This window comes from Pleurodeles waltl, chromosome 6, assembly GCF_031143425.1.
Source record: "Pleurodeles waltl isolate 20211129_DDA chromosome 6, aPleWal1.hap1.20221129, whole genome shotgun sequence".
Lineage (NCBI taxonomy): Eukaryota > Metazoa > Chordata > Amphibia > Caudata > Salamandridae > Pleurodeles > Pleurodeles waltl.
In genome coordinates this window covers 1,379,839,743-1,379,860,096 of record NC_090445.1, presented here as the reverse complement: position 1 = coordinate 1,379,860,096, position 20,354 = coordinate 1,379,839,743, and the positions used below count along the sequence as shown (strand labels likewise).

General features: G+C 44.6%; 1 protein-coding gene across 1 annotated transcript in view; it reads right to left on the bottom strand.

The window, feature by feature from the left end:
- TNFRSF9 (TNF receptor superfamily member 9) overlaps positions 1-20,354 on the bottom strand; it is a 62,159-nt gene extending 41,805 nt beyond the window's left edge. Inside the window, exons 1-2 of the mRNA XM_069240698.1 lie at positions 20,202-20,354; positions 5,890-6,123 (exon numbers count right to left, since the gene is read on the bottom strand). Of these exons, the coding sequence (XP_069096799.1) occupies positions 5,890-6,001 (112 nt within the window). The 5' untranslated portion in view covers positions 6,002-6,123; positions 20,202-20,354. The remainder of the gene's footprint in view (positions 1-5,889; positions 6,124-20,201) is intronic.

Here is a 20,354-nt window from a genome sequence, read left to right as displayed (position 1 = left end):
TTAGTTGGCATAAGCGAGCCGATTCAAAGCGCCATGGCCACCATCAGCATGAGCGCGAAGGAGAGACACTAAAGGAAAAGCTCACATTCAAACTTATCGGCAATCGTGCAATTATCCATGAAATAGGGTCAGCCTGCTGGGCGGTACCAAAACCACCCCAAGGGGGGACAAACGTAAAGCACTTACCAATGATAACGAAGGATTTTTGAAAAGGCAAGCCAACAAACAAGTGAAAGTGATGGGCGTGGTCAAAAGGCCACAATACTTACAACAGGTCAAAGCGCTTGCAAGCTCAACTTAAAAAACACAAACTGCTCTGGTATTTTTCTCGGGCAAAGATGGCGACCCTTGTGCAGCTGCCACATTTTCTATTCACGAAATGTGCCTTCTCGTCATAAAAATGTTCACAAATATTGCAATGGAAGAATGAAAATGCAGTTTGTTTTTTTCAAATTGGTAATATTTCAACATTTTTAAATATTGTTGATGTGAACCGAAAGAGAGAATAGAAAGGAACGGCGTGGTTGGACATACATGTAGAATCTCCACTTTTTAGTTATTCAAACTGTATGGATAGGTTATTTTATTTAAAGGTACATCTATTATATTGTGCATTAATTTCAAGGTTATTAGTCTAGCAACATGGCGTCCAAAGCAAACCTACTTTTTTCAAGATCATATTAGATGTATAGGACTCTTTTTCTTCATTGGAACACTGTGACAGAAGTGGCGCACACACCAGCGCAAAAGCATCTATCACCAAGGAGTTCTTTTGTTGGCCATGTTAGCAATGTTTTTTTTTACTGCAACTTCTATTTCACTGATAGGGAACTCTTAAAAAACACATTTACAGAAACCTGAGGCGAAAACTATTGTTGAAATAAACAGAAAGGTTGGCTTTCAGTAGGAACAATCATTTTATATAAATAAAAAAAATTATGCATTTAAAACATTATTTACTGCCGACGGAAGTGAAAAAATAAAAATGCACTTCTATTAAATTGTGTAGTTTGTAAATGGTAAAGATTATGGGGGTCATTACGACCTTGGCGGGCGGCTACCGCCGCCTACCAGGTGGTAACCGCACGCGGCCCCCATTATGACATTCCCGCTGAGCCGGCGGGCGCAAACCAAGTTTGCGCCCGCCGGCCCAGCGGGGATGAGGCCGCAACATAGGAGCCGGCTCCTAATGGAGCCGGCGGTGTTGCAGCCGTGCGACGGGTGCAGTTGCACCCGTCACGCTTTTCACTGTCTGCTATGCAGACAGTGAAAAGCTGTCCGGGGCCCTGTTAGGGGGCCCCTGCACTGCCCTGCACAGTGGCATGGGCAGTGCAGGGGCCCACAGGGGCCCCAGGACACCCCTTACCGCCAGCCTCTTCTTGGCGGTGCAATAGTAGGGGTGTCATAATGCTTGCAGCACTGCCCTGGCAGATTATCACCGCCGGGGCTAAAACGGCGGGAAACCGCCGGCCACGGCGGGGTCGTAATAGGGCTAGAAGCACCGCCAGCCTGTTGGCGGTGCTTCCGTCCTTTTAGCCCTAGCGGTCTCGGACCGCCAGGGTCAAAATGACCCCCTACATCTTTTGGTCGATTTTGTAGTCAATTGGACCTGCCAAACAATCGACTACTTTAGTTATTCTAAGATGGCAGCAGAGAGTAACTGCTGCCGTGAGGTGGCACTGAGGCAACTCGATCTATTTTACTCATCAGTCCCATCGAAAAACCAGTGTTTACATGAAGAACCTGTACCAAAAACATGGCGGCCTACGGAGGTAATAACAGAGACCCAGCTTGGTGAAAATTGGTGAAGTACCGTTTACCATAATATCTCTCTGCAGCGTATGTGCAGAGCATGAGCGCAAAGAAGAGACACAAAAGAGAAAAGAAGTTCGCTCACAGTCAAACATATCGGCAATCGTGCAATTATCCATGTAACAGGGTCAGTCTGCAAGGCGGTAACAAAACTACCCCAAAGCTGGACAAACATAAAGCACTTACCGATGAAGACAAAGGACCTTTGAAAGGCAAGCCCTACAAACGAGTAAAAGTGATGGGCGTGAGGTGGGCATGGTTAAAAAGCCCACAAAATGTAACTGGTGCTCATGTAAAGCGCTCTACTACCTTCGGTTTCAGTTCGGACTATATAAAACTGCAAAAAAGACCTGCCCAACATCAATCTACTTGCAGGTGCTGTTGATGTAAACAGGAGAACGTAACTACTACCACATGAGTAGCATATTTCGTGTCTAGTTGCATTTTCTCTATTTTAAAACGTCTGTGGTTGGAAGTTGTGCAGACCAAAACTTTGTTCCTGTTTCCACCGCTGAGGTTACTGACGTCTGCTAACATCAGCACAGAAAAAAGAACAAGCATTAGCAATGCAATTGGTCGCGCATTTGCTTGAGTTAGAGGCTATTAGCGTTTTAAACTCCTAACCTGACTTTTCTTACCACATAACTTGGAAATCACAAGTAAAACAGTTTCACATAGGCGAGCCAATTCACAGCGCCATGGCCACCATGAGCATCAGCGATAAGGTGAGACACAAAAGGAAAAAGAAGTTCACTTGTAGCCATGCTTATCGGCAAAAGTGCAATTAGGCATGTAACAGGGCTGATGGCCAAGGCAGTAACAAATCCTCCCCTAGGAGGGACAAACATAAAGCATTTACCAATGGCATCAAAGGATTTTTGAAGGGCAAGCCTATGAACGATGATAGTGATGGCGTGAGGTGGGCATGGTTAAAAGCCCTAACACATAGCAACACGTCGGAAAAGCAGCGCATGCGCGCTATTAGGCTCGACTTAAAAACATAAACTTTTTCTATTTTCTGTGAGGGTTTTACTCGTGCAAAACTGCGGGCACTGTTGAATTTATGTGATCTTTCAAGGTGTTGTGCAAATGAACAACATTTGTAATAAATCAGTTGGTCGGTGACCTATCATTGCACGAAGGTGGGTGTGTGGTGCATCATACTGTGAGCAACTGCCCACATTCAGGTGTTGTAAGGGTGCCTAAAGGGCACATGTGGGCCAAGCATTTAATCTAGCCACCTACACTGAGGTTGGCCAAGGCAACTGCGAACGGGAGTGACATATGTATGGCTAGTTTGGCCTTTCTGTAGATGGAGGAGCAGTTTCACACATTCACAAAGAGAAAGGTTACACTGCGTTAGAGGGTAAATGAGTGGGGAGCATGCAAAGAGGAAAAAATAACAATTTCATGTCTATCGTTCAGTGGTGCGGCAAAGGGGCATAATGCATGCAAGGTAGATGGGTCTTCTGTCCCTTGGTTGGGGAGTAAAAAACAGACATAAGTGGGGTGCAGTGGGCCCCTATTAACCGGGGACCCTGGTGCTACTGCCCTGCATTCAAGTGCACTTGACAGCCAAGGCTTGGCTCTCATTTATCATGTAGTTTCAGTGTCAGTCAGTCTGGGCCTCATTTACAAGATTTGGTGCAGGGCAGGAATGTGCAGTACTGATGAAATACAGCACATTTGAGTCCTCTCTGCCTGCGCACAAATTGGTGCCTAGCGCCAATGCAGGCACCCTTGCATCATGGCGTCTATGCTGTTGTCATGAATGTTTTTGCGCAGGAAGGGGCACCGTACTGCACAAAAACAATCAATGCAGCTGTTTTCCTGTTTGTATGTGTGCTGACATAGAGAGAGAGAGAGAGGAATAAAGTAGGAGAGTCTTTATACTGTAGAGAGGAAAGTTAGACCCCATTTAGGTGACTCCATCAGATAATCTTCATGTCTCTAGGTTAAGTTAAACAGTTCAGTTTTTATGAGTTAGTTCCTCAATCACATATAGATTGTTCCCTCTCACAGGCTCGGATTCAATAAATTCCTCAGCTTTGGACTGTTAGCCAGTAATCTATAAGGAAGGCACCAGAACTAGGCTGGAAATTATAATGTTAGGCTAGATAGCATAATTATGCACCATTCATAGCAAACGTTTCTTCTCAGGAACCACAGAAATGATCAAAACGCAGGAAGCTGCTGTTTGTGGCACTTGTATTTTTTTGGGGGGTTTGCACAAAATACTAAAATATAACGTCAAATCCCAGTTTTACAGGTTGCTTAACTATGCATAATTTTCCTGAAAATATCATGTAATTACGCAAAACCAAGTTATTCACATTTCACACACTCCTAACACGAACCAAAGAGGTGCATAACCAACCCAAAGTGTTGGGGCAAGGAATGACACACACACCCTTGATTGAAGTCACTGCACTGGGCATTGGATTATGTGGTGTGTTGCCTATGGTAAGGATGCTGTGAAGGCCAGTTGTGAAGCTATTAAAATAGTCATTGGGTTTAGCAGCTAGGGAAGATATGAGTGTTGTGGAAAGCTAGTGCCATGCCCCAGCTGGTGTCCAAGAACTTGGGGAGCAATTCCATGTTTTATAAGTGGAGGGAAATTCCAAGGATGGTTCTACGGTCATGCATCAGTATGGTGCACAGCAGTTTAAATTCTTCACTGGGAAAGCGTTGGGGTGGATTCAACTATAGTCAGGAAGAAAAGGAAGTTACTCAGGGGGAGGAATGGTGTTTCTGCAAGTAAAGAAATGGGGTAACAAGCTGAAGGATAAGGTAGTAACCCTGGCAGTGCTTAATTTGTAAATAAAAAGGTGCCTGTGCTCAAAGCTCTCCTCTTAAACAAGCTGCTGCTGCAATTAAAAGTGCGAGCACATAATACTGAGGCAGCGTAATCCTGAAGCAACCTCGGGCCTCTTCAGTCCTTTTACAGCCACTCCCTGCCCCTTCAACTCACTCTTGCAGCTTTCTGCTTTCTCACTTTGTGACGCTTTTTCGTTTTTCTCTTCCTCTGTCTTTCCCAGGTGTCTTTTGCCCACAGCAAATGCTTCAAGGAGAAGACTAAGCGTCGGCCCTCAAAAATAAATGCTGGTGCTCCGCACCGGAAACAACAAGCACAAATTAAGCACTGAACCCTGGAGAATAAAAGTCAGACAGTGTATAAGGAGGCACAGCAAAAGTAAATTCACCTGGGAGGAGCAGGGTTCAGCCAAAACAGCAAGGTAGGGAGACTCCCCTGTAAAGGCTGGGGTTGTAGCAAAGAGTAGGCCTAACAACAATTGGAAACAAATGCTGCAAAGACAACCAAAGTTGTAAAAGTGCTTCTTGTATGCAAGTGTGACCCCCTACAAATGCAAACTGCATTTGGCTACAAATAGGCACGGTCAGGCAAGAGTGGACAAATGACTGTTGCACATCCAAGTAATCTTTTGATGGCGGCAGGCAGAAGTGGACGGTGCTGTAGACCCACGTAAGCAAAGTATATGCACTTCCTTAGATTGGTGGAAGGTAGAAGGTGAGTAAGACGAAGGTGAGTAGTGGCACAGCACAGGAAAAGCCCACCCGTCTATAGGATAACACGGGTGGGGCTGTCAAGAGAATAGGGAGCATGACGCCATAACAAGAGACCTTTGCTCACCGAGTTTTGCTCCTTCTTTAATCCATTTGAACAGTTTTTGAATAATCAAGTGTCCAGAATCTGAAAGTAGGAGATCCTATTGGGTGTTTAGTGAGGAACTAGTGTTTGCAGTAATCCCACTATTTTACAGTGAAAGGTCTTGCTTGTGGTGCATTTTTAAGAATTTCGTTTTTAGACTGATTGTATGGAGCAAGCTGCTAACTAAATTGTCTGTTGTGGCTGGCAACAGGCATTTTATGCCTTACCGCATCATTGCCAGTAAAACAATTGGCCTAGTAAAGATAACAAGGTTAGTTGACCTTTAGACTTAAGGTTACACAGACGGTTTTGAAGCAGGGTCATTACGCCTGAGAACTGTCGTAGCAACTCTCACTGGCTTATATTTCGAGCACACTATAGTCATGTAGATCAAAAGCCTTACTTACCAACAGGGCAGGTCACATCAGCCTTTCCCTGGCATCCTGGTTTTGCAATGCAGCCTGGCCCCAATGCCAGCAACAACAAAACCACAAACTTGATTTCACCCGAACTATCCATTTTTTGATTGGTCAACGAAGGTGTAGGTTAAGGTTGACGTGATAATAGTGTGTTCCGGGAGGCTCCAAAGACTGCTGATCCTGATCGTCAAACCCTACAGAGATCCTGTAGACACCATTTTCCTAGAATAGAGAATGGTGAAAAGGAAGTGAAGAAACCAAATAGATTCATATTTTCATAGTGTAAAATAGATTCAGAAATGTCCACTTTTTTACATTATTTAACATATACATATTATAATTTATGGTATAACAATAACTATAAATGTAGCCCAATCTCACAAGTGAATTAGAGGACCTGTACCAACAAAAGTACATTTACACTTTTATTCCTAAAGTGCAAGGGCCAAATTCGAGTTTATTACCTTAGTACAGCAACATTGACTCAGAAAAACACTTTTACTGCCTCACCGACCGCATGTAACAATTATTTTACATTTGGAAACAACTCTGCTAACTGTCATGAGTTCCGTCCAATGTCATTTTACCTTACCGCATAAATGTAGTCTCTTGAATCCTGCATCTTGGCTTTTGTTAAATACTTTTTATTGAAACAAGCACACTTGAAAACATGCCAAAACTATGGCCCTCATTACAACCTTGGCGGTCGGACAAGTCCGACTGCCAAGGTTGTACCGCCAGGCGGCTGCTCATGCAGCCGGAAACCCACCGGCCGCATTTGGACATCCCCGCTGGGCCAGCAGCCGGAAACAGAGTTTACGCCTGCTAGCCCAGCGGGGATGTGGGCCGTAACATTGCCGCCGGCTCCTAATGGAGCCGGCGGCAATGTGGCGGTTCGGTGGGTGCAGCAGCACCCGTCGTGCTCTTCACTGTCTGCCAGGCAAACAGTGAAAATCGCAACAGGGCTGTGCCTGGGGGCCCCTGCACTGCCCATGCTAAGTGCATGAGCAGTGCAGGGGCCCACAGGGGCCCCCGCGACTCCCCTTCCCACCAGCCTTTGCATGGCAGTCTCTACTGCTATGGACAGGCTGGCGGAAAAGGGAGTCATAATCCCCAGGTCAAAATATGGCAAATTGTTGGCGGTACAATCGGCAATTCAACCCTGGCGGTTGTAATGGGGGTCTATGTATGCAGATGCGCAGAGAGTAATGGAACTGCAAGGTGACTTGCAATATCCTTTAAAGTACATCAGAGAGTATTTTATTCCTTATTTGTTTTGGCCACCCCATGATCTTCCCACACCCTGCTCAAATTCTTGGTGGCTTTCTCTATCATTTTCATTTCAGATATGAAGAATAAAAGCAGAGTATGAACTGCGAAATTTAGCATACCAAAATAGTTAGTGTTTTTTGCCAAAAGATATTAGGATCAGTATCATATGTCAGTTTTTAAACAAATGTCGTATTGAAGCATGGATTCTATGCTGTAATTACCTAAAGCGTGGAAAAACATTAAAGGTTGCCATAAATGTCACATTTCAGCTTAGCACTTCTCGTTTCAGAAAAACATATCAGAAGAAAGGAAAGCCAGTTCCTGCTTTCCTTGTTTAATTGCATTACAGGTGACGAGATGCGTCACAAGTCGCCTGTAATAAGGAAATTAGAGACAGGCTTTCATACGGGGTTAGAGGACCCCATGTGTCATAATTATATATTATACAACATTATGGGGGTTATTACAACTTTGGAGGAGGTGTTATTCCGTCCCAAATGTGACGGATATACCACCAGCGGTATTACGAGTTCCATAGGATGTAATGGACTCGTATTATGGCTGGTGGTATATCCGTCACTTTACCGTCACTTTTGGGACAGATTAACACCTCCTCCAAAGTTGTAATAACCCCCTATGTATGCTATCATATAAAATTTGAATTTTGGGTAAAACCTTTTAAATTCTGGTTCCAGAAGCCTCAAACATTATTTATCACAGGCATCTGAAAAAATGCAAAGATTTCTTAGCCGAAATAGACCCCTTACCAAGGATCGCACGCAATATTGCAAACTCATCTGAAAGAAATGGAAAGCCACCGCTGTGTACATTGTGACAGCCATGCTAAACACTGCACATACCTTCCCCTATACATCCCAACCCCTAGAGACAGGCCAAGCCAATATGAATACAGCAGTCATCTTGCCTATATCTGACAGGTGATTGGGTTGTGGCCCACTAATAGGGTTGTAATGAGTAAGGCTGTCTGTTCCTTTTCCAAAAGACAGCAACGAAGGCCCATATTTATGCTTTTTTTGCATCGCATTTGCATCACTTTTTGACGGTAAAGCGGCGCAAACTTACAAGATACAATTGTATTTTGAAAGTTTGCGCCACGTTTGAGTCAAAAAGTGACGCAAATGCGGCACAAAAAAAGTATAAATATGGGCCTTCGAGTGTAACTTACTTGTCACATGGGTAGTGTCTTTTGTAAGTTCTTAACATTGCTAGTGAGCTATCTCAGTGAAATAAAGATTGCAAAGGGGAACCATGAGCGGGCAAATGCAACTACATACTCTACCTAAATGATCAGAGGGAGCAGGTAAAACATTACACGTCCCAATCGAAACAATTGTGTCAATCAAGTCCCGCCAACGGCATCAGCATGCCAGTCAGAAAGGCGCACGGTTAGGAGAAGGGTGATAAGCAATCTTTCAAAGGATACGTGGTCATCATTTTTCCCTTGGTTCTATCACTGTGGACTAAAAAGTTGTGTCCCAGCTTGGGTTTGTTTTAAACTTGTTGCGAACCTCAAAGACCTGTAGCAGTTCTCTATGGCAGGTTTGTTTAATGCATGCTGTTTTCAGGTCTTGCTTGACAGCACAGCCTTCTGTATAACTTATAAGTTCTTTAAAGAATTCATAAAGTGGGCTTTGGCTCCACCCGTGGGGAGAGTAGGGGGGTCACTTTCACTTCTTGGTTTTAACTAGTACTTCATTCTCCCGCCAGGAAATTCTTCCATTGGAATTCATAGGAACTAATTCACACCTTAAAAATGCACCCAATTATCACTTGGTCACATTCAGTTCTTTATATCCTATATACATTCTACACAGAAAATTAACACTGTTTGCTACTTTCTCCCCATCCATGTCCAGGGGAGATCTGGCTTTAACATGCTAAATAAAATGCATGCAAACAGCATTTGAGCAAGCTTATTACATTAGCACATTAGAGCAAGACCTATAGGTTTTGACAAAGCTTGTTCAAATTGTTACTGCGTATTTCCACAAAGTTCTTGATAGCCCCTCAAAAGTGCCTTGAACATAATGTGGAGAATTTATAGGTAGCCCTCATTTCCGACACATAACAGCAATTATGTATTTTTTTATGGGTGACTTTCTAAGTGGCCTGCTTTTCCCTAAATTAGCAATAGCAAATCAAAAAGATCGAAATTTCAGGTATGGAGCAAAATTAGTTAATGTGGTTGCACTAGTTTGTTTGCAGAATTTGTTCAAGCCAAGAACCAAGCAGTATCCGCAAAAGTGATATATACAATAGAAAAACATCCCCTCTTTCTTACCATTTGTATGTATTGACTTATGATTGAAGGAAAGTATGTGCGTCACAGTCAACGCCATATGATTGTTTCAGGAGTAAGGAGTTTATGAGCTAACCAGGAAACTCCCTAGAGTTTAGGGAGGCTTGTGCTTCCTGTAAAGACTACGTAACAAATTACTATTTCATTTCTGTAGAAAGGTAGCTTGTGGCTGAATGACAGAAGTCATAAAAAACAGTGGGAAGTTTAGTTAGATCGGTGTGGAAACTTAGGGGCAGATTTAAGAAACGTGGCACTGCACCTAGTGCAGTGCCACTTTTCTTGCATCCCTTAGCACCCCTAATGCCACCATGTGTGCGCCGTTTTAAAATAGAGTGCACCATGGCGCATTGTAGGGGGCAATAGTGTCAAAATTCTTGATGCTATTGATGTACTATTCAGAATAGATGCAGTCGTGCTGTAAAGTTACCAATTATGCGGTAAACAATATCAGACAGAGAAAGTGCTCTGAAGTGCATCAGTGGGATTATATGGTAAATCCTTTAGCTTCAAAAGATCCAACTCATTGAAGGAACTCTGAAAGAACAAAGGGAGGACCACATGAAGTCCACTAAGGATGAGTCAGGACCACCTCTGCTGGCATACTTTTAAACCTTTGGATTTAATTGGATGCAGCACCACTTTTCTTACATCTGCCCCTACGTTTGGTGACCTTTTATCCACAGCAATCATGCCCCTCTGTCTTCAACATGACAACTTCATGATTTTGGGGAACTACAACACACATGTGGATGATAACAACTGTAAAGCTGCAGAAGTGCTTAGGAGAGTCTTGTCTGACTTTAACCTTGTACAGAAAGTCAAGGGTCCCACTCATAAGGTGGGGCATATGCTCAATGTCATCTTCTTAAATATCTCTTCTTTTGAAGTTGGCTCCTTGGTCCCTATAGCTTGGACTGATCACTTTCTCGTCCCCTTCAGTTTAATGCTACCCACTTTCTAGGCCCCCGGACCACTGAAGCCATTGCTCTGTCACCCGTGGAATTCAATTAACGATGCCACATAGAATATGGCCTGCTCTCACATAGTGGTTAGCCACCACACTGACATCACGTCGGCAATATTGTCCTTCAATTCAAATCTCAAGGCTACCCTTGATGACTTAATGCTTCTGAGAATTAATAAAAACAGAAGGACCTCTTCCTTGGTGCCTTGGTTCTATGCCTTTCTTGAAGCTGAAAAACAAAGGTGTAAATCCCTGTGGAGGAAATGGCAATGCATCTTCCTGAAGGAAGACAAACCTAGATGTAAAAAAATTACCCCGAAACAGTTTAGAAAACATATATTTTTTTAAACCAAAGCTTCACTTTCCTCCAAACAAATCAATGAAGCAGAAAACACAACTCTAATAAAACCTCTGGTTCAAAATCAATCTGTACCTGCCTCCCAGGAATTTGATGACAGCTTATTCGTTTTTTTCCATGATAGGGTGTTTTTATTATCTATTTGAAATTTCCCAACACTATGGACACAGGGTTGGTCGTCCCTGGACCAAACCCTTACCTGCCCTACATCCTCGTTTGAAAGGCTTGCTTTAGAGGACTCAGGGGGTCATTCTGACCCTGGCGGTCATCGACCGCCAGGGTCGACAACCACGGAAGCACCGCCAACAGGCTGGCGGTGCTTCCTTTTGTATTCCGACCGCGGCTGTGAAGCCGCGGTCGCCCAGCCGGGTCCGGCGGTTTCCCGCCGGATTACCCCCGGCTGGGAGAATCCTCCATGGCGGCGCTGCTTGCAGCGCCGCCATGGGGATTCCGACCCCCTTCCCACCAGCCTGTTTCTGGCGGTTTTCACCGCCAGAACCAGGATGGCGGGAAAGGGTGTTGTGGGGCCCCTGGGGGCCCCTGCACTGCCCATGCCATTGGCATGGGCAGTGCAGGGGCCCCCTTACAGGGCCCCAGAAAGATTTTCACTATCTGCATTGCAGACAGTGAAAATCGCGACGGGTGCAACTGCACCCGTCGCACCCCTGCAACTCCGCCGGCTCCATTCGGAGCCGGCTTCATTGTTGCAGGGCCTTTCCCGCTGGGCCGGCGGGCGCTCCTTTGGCGGGCGCCCGCCGGCCCAGAGGGAAAGCCAGATTGGCCTCCGCGGTCTTTTGACCTCGGAGCGGCCAAGTGGCGGTTCCCGTTTGGCTGGCGGCGGTACTCGGAATGAGGGCCTCAGCAAGACTCTTTCTAAAAGCTCATTCTGACTCACCTCTTAACCTGTGCCCGTCCCACATCCTTGACCTGTACCCGCTTACACATTCTCAAAAGAGCATCTCAGTCACTGAAATCACAGATTAATGTTCTTTTCAACCTCTCCTTCCATTCTGGCTAGGTGCCCATGCGTTTGAAGGAGGGTGTTCCTTCCACTCTTGGAAGAAACAATTTGGGCCCTTCATGCCCTGCTAGTTACAGGCCAATTTCACTTCCAGCTCCGTAAAATGCTGTAATCTGCAGTTTATCACCAAACCACAAAATTTATCGATGTGAATAATATGCTACATCCTTCATAATCTGAGTTCAAGTCGGATTTAGCACAGAGATAGCACTTTTAGAAGTGACTGAGTTTATTAAATCTTACCATGACTTGGGTACCAATATCATTGTAATTTTGATAGACTTATCGGCGGCCTTCGACACAGTGTCACATTCCATATTCCTGCAAAAACTGGAAAAAGCTGAAATTGTTGGCATGTTGTGGAAATGGATTAAATCATTCCTTTACAACTGCAAGCAAGCAGTGGCTCTCCCTCCTTTTACATCTCACTATCGTGAGGTCATCGGTGATGTTCCACAGGGTTCGGTCTTAAGACCGTGCCTTTTCAACATTGATATGGCTCTGCTTGCTTCTGTTGCTTTAGAGTGGAATTTTCGCATGGTGTCATATGCAATGATACCCAGTTACTGTTTTTCTTTAAACACCTTGATGTCTCGGTGTCAGACAATTTCCAGGGATGCTGGCTGGATGTATGATAGCTGCCTTTGCCTAAATTCCAATAAATCTGATGTTCTGCTCTTAAGCTCTTCTTCATTGTCGGATCTCACTCACTTGTGCCCTTCTGTAATGGAACTCCCCATGTACCAATCCACCACAGCTAAAAACTTGGGGGTCAAGCTTGACAATGCTCTCACTTTCAGGCCTTTCATGAAAGACACTGCAGGAGTGTTTTTCCCTTTTGAAAACCTTAGGGATGACTCTTAAATTTTTGCCAGAACACCGCAAGAAAATCACCATTCATGCATTAATAAGTTCAAAACTTGATTATGCCAATGTGTTGCTCCTGGGCTGTCCTCAAACATTGCTAAACAGACTTCAATGAGACGTGAATGCTGCAGCCAGACGTGTGCTGGATATTCCCAAAAGATAATCAATTTGGAATGGGTTAAAAAGCCTACATTGGCTTCCCTTCAAGCAAAGAATAGAATTCAAAGCCTTGACATTAACATTTAAGGCCACCCAACAGAAACGCCCTGTGTACGTCTGCGACAAAATCAAAAGATATCTTCCTTGTAGATCCTTACATTCAGCAACTCACACCTGCATTGCATTCCCAAGATTAAAAGTCCAGAGCAGGCGGACGTTCTTACTCCTTCTTGTCCCTAAAACTCTGGAACCTCTTACCAGATCACTTTAGAGAGGCTACCTACGAGAATTTATTTAAGAGCCTCTTAAAGACTCACCCCTTTTGGAGAGACTTACTTATGATTGGTCCTTCTTATGTCTGCCCTTCTACTGTGTCTTATTTTTCACCCAGTGCTAGGATGCTCCTTTTTGGTGCAGATGTTTTGTACTTTACTAATCTATTTCATTCATTCAAATTTACTTCACTTTCAGCCATTGTGTAATGTCAGCAAAGTTAACCAATGGCTAGTGCTAGCACAAACCCTGGCCTGAGCTAAATTAAATATATTGGGAGGAAGGCTGCAGTCAACGATTCAATAGAAGGAATGCAGTTATGTTACTGAGGCCAGGGATGAGGTGGAGTAGTGCCAAGGAGGATGTAAGAGCAGACGACACGGCCATGGGTTATGGTCCCAGATCTGGGCTCTCTCTATTCAGAGCCACACATATTGCATGCAAGTGTTTGCAGTGAAGTGTTTCACAGGATGGTAGCTTATGATCTGTTGGTTACACAAGGATGTTTTCAACATCTGTATTAACCTGCTTGCATAGTACAGGCATCCCTATGGAAAAAAAAACACTATTGTTGCTATCAGAGTGCCTTTCCTTGGTAACAGGTGGGGGGGGGGGGGGGGGGTGTGTGTGTGTGTGTGTGTGTGTGTGTGTGTGTGTGTATATATATGTATAGAGAGAGAGAGGGGGGAGAGAGAGAGAGAGACACAGAGACACAGAGAGAGAGCAAGAGAGAGACAGAGAGACAGAGAGAGAGAGAGGACTATAGTTTGACTTTTCCTTGAATTACATCCTAGGAACTGCAGGTTAAGTGTCCTGGTGGCACGCTAAATACAGGTGACTTGGGGGGGGGGGGGCTGTAGCCTGGGGAGCTTAGTACAAACTGTCAGGAAGCCACCATGTGGTGCCAGGAAAAGTGTCTGGAGCCATCGGGAGTGTCTGATGGGCTTTGGTGGCACAGGCTAGGGACTGATGATTTCTTAGGGTCACACTGAGGATCCAAGGATTAGCTGGTGTGCTAATATCTAAGGGTCAGCAGTGAGGTTCTCCGAGATCTCTGCTCACTCTCCTTTATCATACATAATCAGGGTCTGCTCTCTATTGCTGAACATGGCAGCCACGCAGGGAGCATCATCACAAATCCTTTGTGAGAGGATATCTTTAAATCCCTTTCACCTCGCTCTGCTTCCCTCAATCCCTTCCTCCCCCAAAGTCCCTCCCATCCATTAAGTCCTAAACCACTTTAGAGAGGCCCCGTCCCAACTTGGGAGGAGGTGACATATGTGAGTTACAAATCTCAGGACCCTGCATTTCTTTTTTTATTTTGTTGCTTTGTTGAAGAATTAGACTTTTGGTAATGGGGGTCTGGAGCCAGCAGTAGGTAACCCTAACTTAATCTAATGCTTGTGTAATTAGGTGGAGATGTGAATAAACCGCATATCAGTGGCAAAATCAGCAAACGCTTCAGGTGGCTAGTTATCTAGTGCCTGCCAACCAAGAGACAAAATTAAACTATACCACTGTGATTTGTTTCTGCTTTTCAGTCTTGCATTTTGATACTTGTAAATCTGCATTTGGATTCAAATAAAACCGGAAGAATTAGAAAACAGTGAATAAAAGGACAAGATGGACCATCCACATCTGACATGGCCCCAAAGGATATGTGTGCACATCGCATGGTACAAGCTCCAATGTACTAACCTGTTGCCTGTACTGTGGTTTGCAGCTGTAACAAAAATCTCTTAAAGCCCAAGTCGGGCACGCCAGCTTTTCTCACCATTGGTAGCATCTGACACGGGTAGTTCTGCGCTTAAAGAGTTATCTCAAATTAAACGAGAAAGACAAGTGCAAAGAAATGAGTAGGAGAGGATGAACTGACCACTCACGCCTGCCATAGAGCTAAGATTCGTCTGCCGCCCCCTGCACTGTACTTGACCTGTGTTTGTGAGTCGGAGACTTGCCCTGCGGATGTCTTTACTGTACCTCTTAGGGTGAGAGAGAAAAAGGTATAGCAACCTGGCTCTGAAGTTCTGGTGCCCCTGAATTGAAAGAATACCAGTGCTGCTGAGACGTTCTGGCGCTGTTCTATTAGGAATATATCACTCTGTTTGGGATGTTGACACTGACAATATAAAAGCACCGCGGCCAGGTTGGGAACTCTATTGTCCATTTTTAAAAGGGGCGGTACTGCCCCATTCAGATTTTAGCAGCACCTTTGTGGTCTCTTTGTACTTCCCTGTAAGAGATTTATCGTGAGTGCCCTGGTAATGAAACAGGTAATTCCCTCCTGTGGTTATGGTATGATGGTTCTAGTACGTCTGGGGATTACCACTCATCTACAAGTGGAAATTTGAGGGTTCCCTGAGAGATGAGAGGTTACTAGAGTAATCGATAATCCTGGTCCCGATTCCCTGCTCTTTAGTACGATAACCAGTGCAAAGTTCTCACCAAAGTGAAATATCATGGGATCCAGTGATCAGCTCTTGTTTGGTTGGTTTCTGTCATAAAGGAAAGGGGACAATCCCTGTTCAAGGCTCCCTGCTGCTCTAAAAGCAGCTGAATAGCATGCACAGGCTTGCTGGGCACTTTAATTCAAAGTACGCCGTACTGTCGTGTAGCCAAAACTGAAAGCAGCACACACACAAGGAATAAAACACACATCATGCTTTGAGCAAAAAAAGGACCATCTGCCAGATGGCACAGTTTGCTCTTTATCACTCAAACAAGAAATGAGCAATATCCTGAGCAAGAGTCAAACAGACCCAGAAAAAGTCCCCTCCTCCTCATCAAAAAAACACACCACATTGTTTACCAAAGCCAGCCTTGACCCCCACGCTGCCCATAAAGGGGGCAGGAAGCTTCACGTTCAGTTACATTATCTTTTCAGCAGAACAATCAGAGGAACCCGTTTGTTTCTTATTCATGTATGCATCCCACAACATAAAGTAAAGTAACACTAGCTACACAACGTTAGTATTTTTTTACCTAACGGTACTTCTTTCACCAGAGTCAGAGAGGTGAAATGCTGAGCTGTCCAGAGAAAAGTTGTTTACACACAGATGTGCGGACCAGGGGCTCAACGCACTGACACATTTCTCTTGCCAATTCACACTTACTCAGAGTTCTGAATCTACAAATCCAACTGAAATTTCTAAAAGAAATTTCTGAAAAGTAAATATGCGCAGCATTTACATTATAAGCACAGTTCAATAAGTCAGCCCTCTTCTCTCCCCTCTCCAAATTCTAGAAGCGCTCCTTCCTTCTTCTAGTCTGTCTATGTAACATACACATCTGTGCCCAGGTTTACTAAAGGCTTGCCTTGCCCAAGCCTTTAACTGGGATTTACTAAGCCACAAGGTGACGCATGGGAAACACAAGCCCTTAAGTGAAATTTACAAAGCCAGGCAGGGCCACTTTGCTAGCATAGTAAATCTAGAGTGACACAAGGCGGCCCTTGCTGTGAGAAGGCATTCAATGGGTGGAGGATGGGTGTTCCTATGTATCCATCCATGGTTTTGGTGCCCTTCCAGATTTACTAAAACTAGGAAACATGGGAATGTGTCAAAATGGTACGCCTTTCAAGGGGAGGTATAACAAGGAGTAACAAGTTTATTTCTCCTCGTTTTTCCTTTTTCTACAGCACACATGTAAGGAGGAAAAAGCCTCAGAGGTCCCTTTCCTGCACAAAAACAATCCTGGCTGTAACACAAGCACCTTGGCACCGTGGCAAAAGGGTGCCATCAATAGTTCTTTCCAGCCACAAGTGAGACAGTGCAGAGGAAGACAAGGCATGTGCCATATCTTACTAGATTTGACAGTTTCTTGCCCTCTCCATTTGACTCAGTACAGCCAGTTGACTTGCTGTATTACACTGTGAGAAATGTTAGTAAATCTGCCCGCTGTCTTTATCAGATTACATATCTTGTCAATGCTGTTGTAACTTCCTTTTGGAGTGTTTTTCCTTTCTGACTGGTGCTATTTATTTCACATCATATTAGATCAGATTGTGTCCATTTGAAACTATTCTGTTTTATGTTGTCCTCTTTTTCCCTTTTTGTTTCTATTCTTCTTTCATCTTTATTTCCTAATTTCTTCTTCCTTTTCTTTTTCCTTCCCTTCTTTCTCTTTCTGTCCCTATTATTTTCATCTGTCTTTCTTGCCCTCTAGCATTCTTTCCTTTCCTTTTTTTCTCCTTTCTTTTTTTCTTTCATTTTACTTTATTTCCTTCTCACAGTCTTTCTTTTTGCCATCCTTGTTTCTTTCATTCATTTTTTGATTTCTTTCATTCTTACTTCTTTCATTTCCCTTTTCCTTCTCTATTTTCTTCTATCTTTCTTTCTCTTTGCTTCTTTCTCTTTCCTTCTCTTTCTTTCCTTCTTTTCATCTCTTTCCTTCTTACGTCTTTCGCTCCATCCAGCCAATGCCAGGCCGATTTACTTTTTAAGTCTGTGTTAGCCAGCATGCATTAATGGGCAATGTACCAGCTCACTTCGGCCATTGGCTGGCTTCACTACGAGTTACAGCCTGCTCCCTTTCACAAGGAACACATCCACAGACAAAGTAGTATGCTTCAGTATCAGGGAGTACTATGGTAATGCATGTTTTTTTAAACCAAAAAACTATTTTGCCTGTAGCATTTTTTTTTTTTTTTTTTTTAGACTGGTGAAGGCCCAGCATATTCCCAAACAATAACGTTTTACAAAAACCATGACAAAACAACACAAGAAATGCAAGAAGGCTGGCGGCCAACACCAGACCTATTGGCTTTGCCAAGGCAAGCTGTATTTGATGTTTATGTAGCTTGAGAGCTTTCTAAAGTGGTTAGATATTGACTGGTTGGAGCTGCAACCAAAATGGTAAGAAAATACATCTGTGACTATATCATCACCTGTGAATCCAAATTTGTGATCCTTGGCAAATCACTTAATCACATTGTGCCTCAGTTCACTGATCTGCCAACCATGGAAAGTCCTTAGGAACATGCTAGTGTATTGCACTATATAAATAGCTGGACTTTTACGTTCACATTTGACTCACATTAACAATAAAGTGGTGATTCAAACTATCAGGCGACAGTGTGGAGTTTCCCAGAAGGCAGTGTACTGTGACTTCAATGAGGTGCCTGCCAGGGTTTCACTTGGACACATATACAAGAAGTGCTTCGCTCCTTGGTGACAGTCGGCAGCAACCAAAGCTGTGGCATAAACCACAGCTTTAAACAGTAAAGACTGTTTCGTTTTCACTCCCTGTGACATCCTGCAGCTTTTTCCTCAGTGTGTAATTGAGGTATCTTGCTAGTAGAAGAGTATGGATATAGCACCTTGATCAAACAAGCCTTGGACACAGGGTCAGGTTGGGAAGCGGGCATTTGGGCATTGGGCCACGGGCTGGTGCCTCAGAGTCACCTGTGGGCTGGTTTTCTAGGTCATCTGTAAACCATTCCAACAGACTTAAGGCCAGATTTACAAGGTCATAGTGCCACTGGAGTATCACTTTTTGTGACGCTCCGCTGGCGCCGTGCACTGCGCCGTATTTACAAGATAGCATTAAGTCACTTTTTATGGCTTAACCCTACCTTGTAAATATGGCACCTTCACACACTTCCTGCACAATAACAATCTCCCCCTGCAACGCATCCTTGCAACGTGGCACAAGGGTGGCTTTGTTGGCGCTCAGGAGCAAAGTTAGCATTGGCAGAAACACAGGGGTGCACCATATTATTGTTAATTCAGCACACCCCTGCATTTTGAAAATGACGGAGTGCAGTGCTACCAAATTAGGCACATTGTCGTACTGCATCATTTTCTTGTAAACCTGAGCCTTACTTTCTTTCCCGGTTCCCGCCAGAACATGTTACTATGGCGCCGCACCCTATCCCGTGTCATGCCATAAATTGAGTATGGGGACAAGGTGTTGCTTTAGCCTTTGGGGAATTTTCATCTCAGTGCCCTGAATAGCATGGCCTACCCTGCCAGATCCCCTGCTGGGCCATCATATTTAGACCATGAGGGATGTGGGGAGGGTGAAAGCAGGGGCCTGCTTGGGGGGGGGGGGGGGGCGGTGGTGAGCAGGTGATCTGGTGCCATTGGGGCATTCTCACCTATCCCTCCCTGGAGCATCATCAGCTTGCTTTTCGTGACACCTCCCTTGCCAGATTATAGCCCTGCCGCTATAATGGACTGGAGAGCGGGTAAGAGAAATAGATTTCCTAGGGGCCAGGTGTTCAACTCATCCCCAGTGTCTTTTAGGCCTTATTGGGAGAGGGTGAAAGGGGAGGGGAGGGTTGCATAAAATTTTATGTAGCGCCATGGTCAGAGTTGCAGACGCTGGAACTAGGTTCGAGTCCTAGCATAAGCTCAACATCCTGTGATTCTGGACAAATCACAATCTCCACTAAAAGAAAAACACCTCACCTAAATTGCTTCAACGCCTTTGGGCCGAGTTCACACTACATGAAACACCAAAAAAAAAAAAACATAACCTGCCAGATTCCAATGACGAGATGGTGATCCACGAAATGGACGATCAGGGAATGTGGCCGCTTTTTTGGGAGAGCCCAAGCCTAATTGGAATCCCATTCCGACCCTCGACACTAGATAGGATTGGCGTTTCAGTTTTAGAACCCCCTCCCGCCACCCTTGCAGTGCTTGAAATGGCAAATTAGAAGTTCAGGCACCTTGTACCAGAGTTCCTACTTGTTTCGCAGATGTACTGGTACCCTCCAATTAAAAGTATTACAGTTATGCCGAGAAGTGCAGGTACTCTCCCTCTCGAAATAAAAAAGGCGCAGTTACTCGGTACAAGCCTATTTAAAGCACTGATTCCCCCGCCTACCTGCCCCAAAATGCTTATACTTTTTGTATACCATTCATCACAATACAAACTGCCTTGCCTAACCCACTGGCAAACTATTCGTTATTGGAAATGCAGTGCTTTGACGCGGCAGCAAAATTAAGTCACATGAAGCAGAGAAGTCTAGCGTAAATCGATTTTCAGTACAACGCGTCAGCTCACCATTACTCTTTTCGGAAGAGCACTGAGGCTGTTTCAGTTACCGAAAAAGACATACCGGAGGTGCACGCTCCCCGCTGTCACGGCTAACGCTGGCCGCTGAGCCCTCAGATCATCTCTGCTTTCGGCACCCGCGGCAACCCCGCTAGACGTCTCGGCTCGCAGACCTCGAGAGGAGAAGTCACTAAGTCTGTGGTACTTGGCATTACTC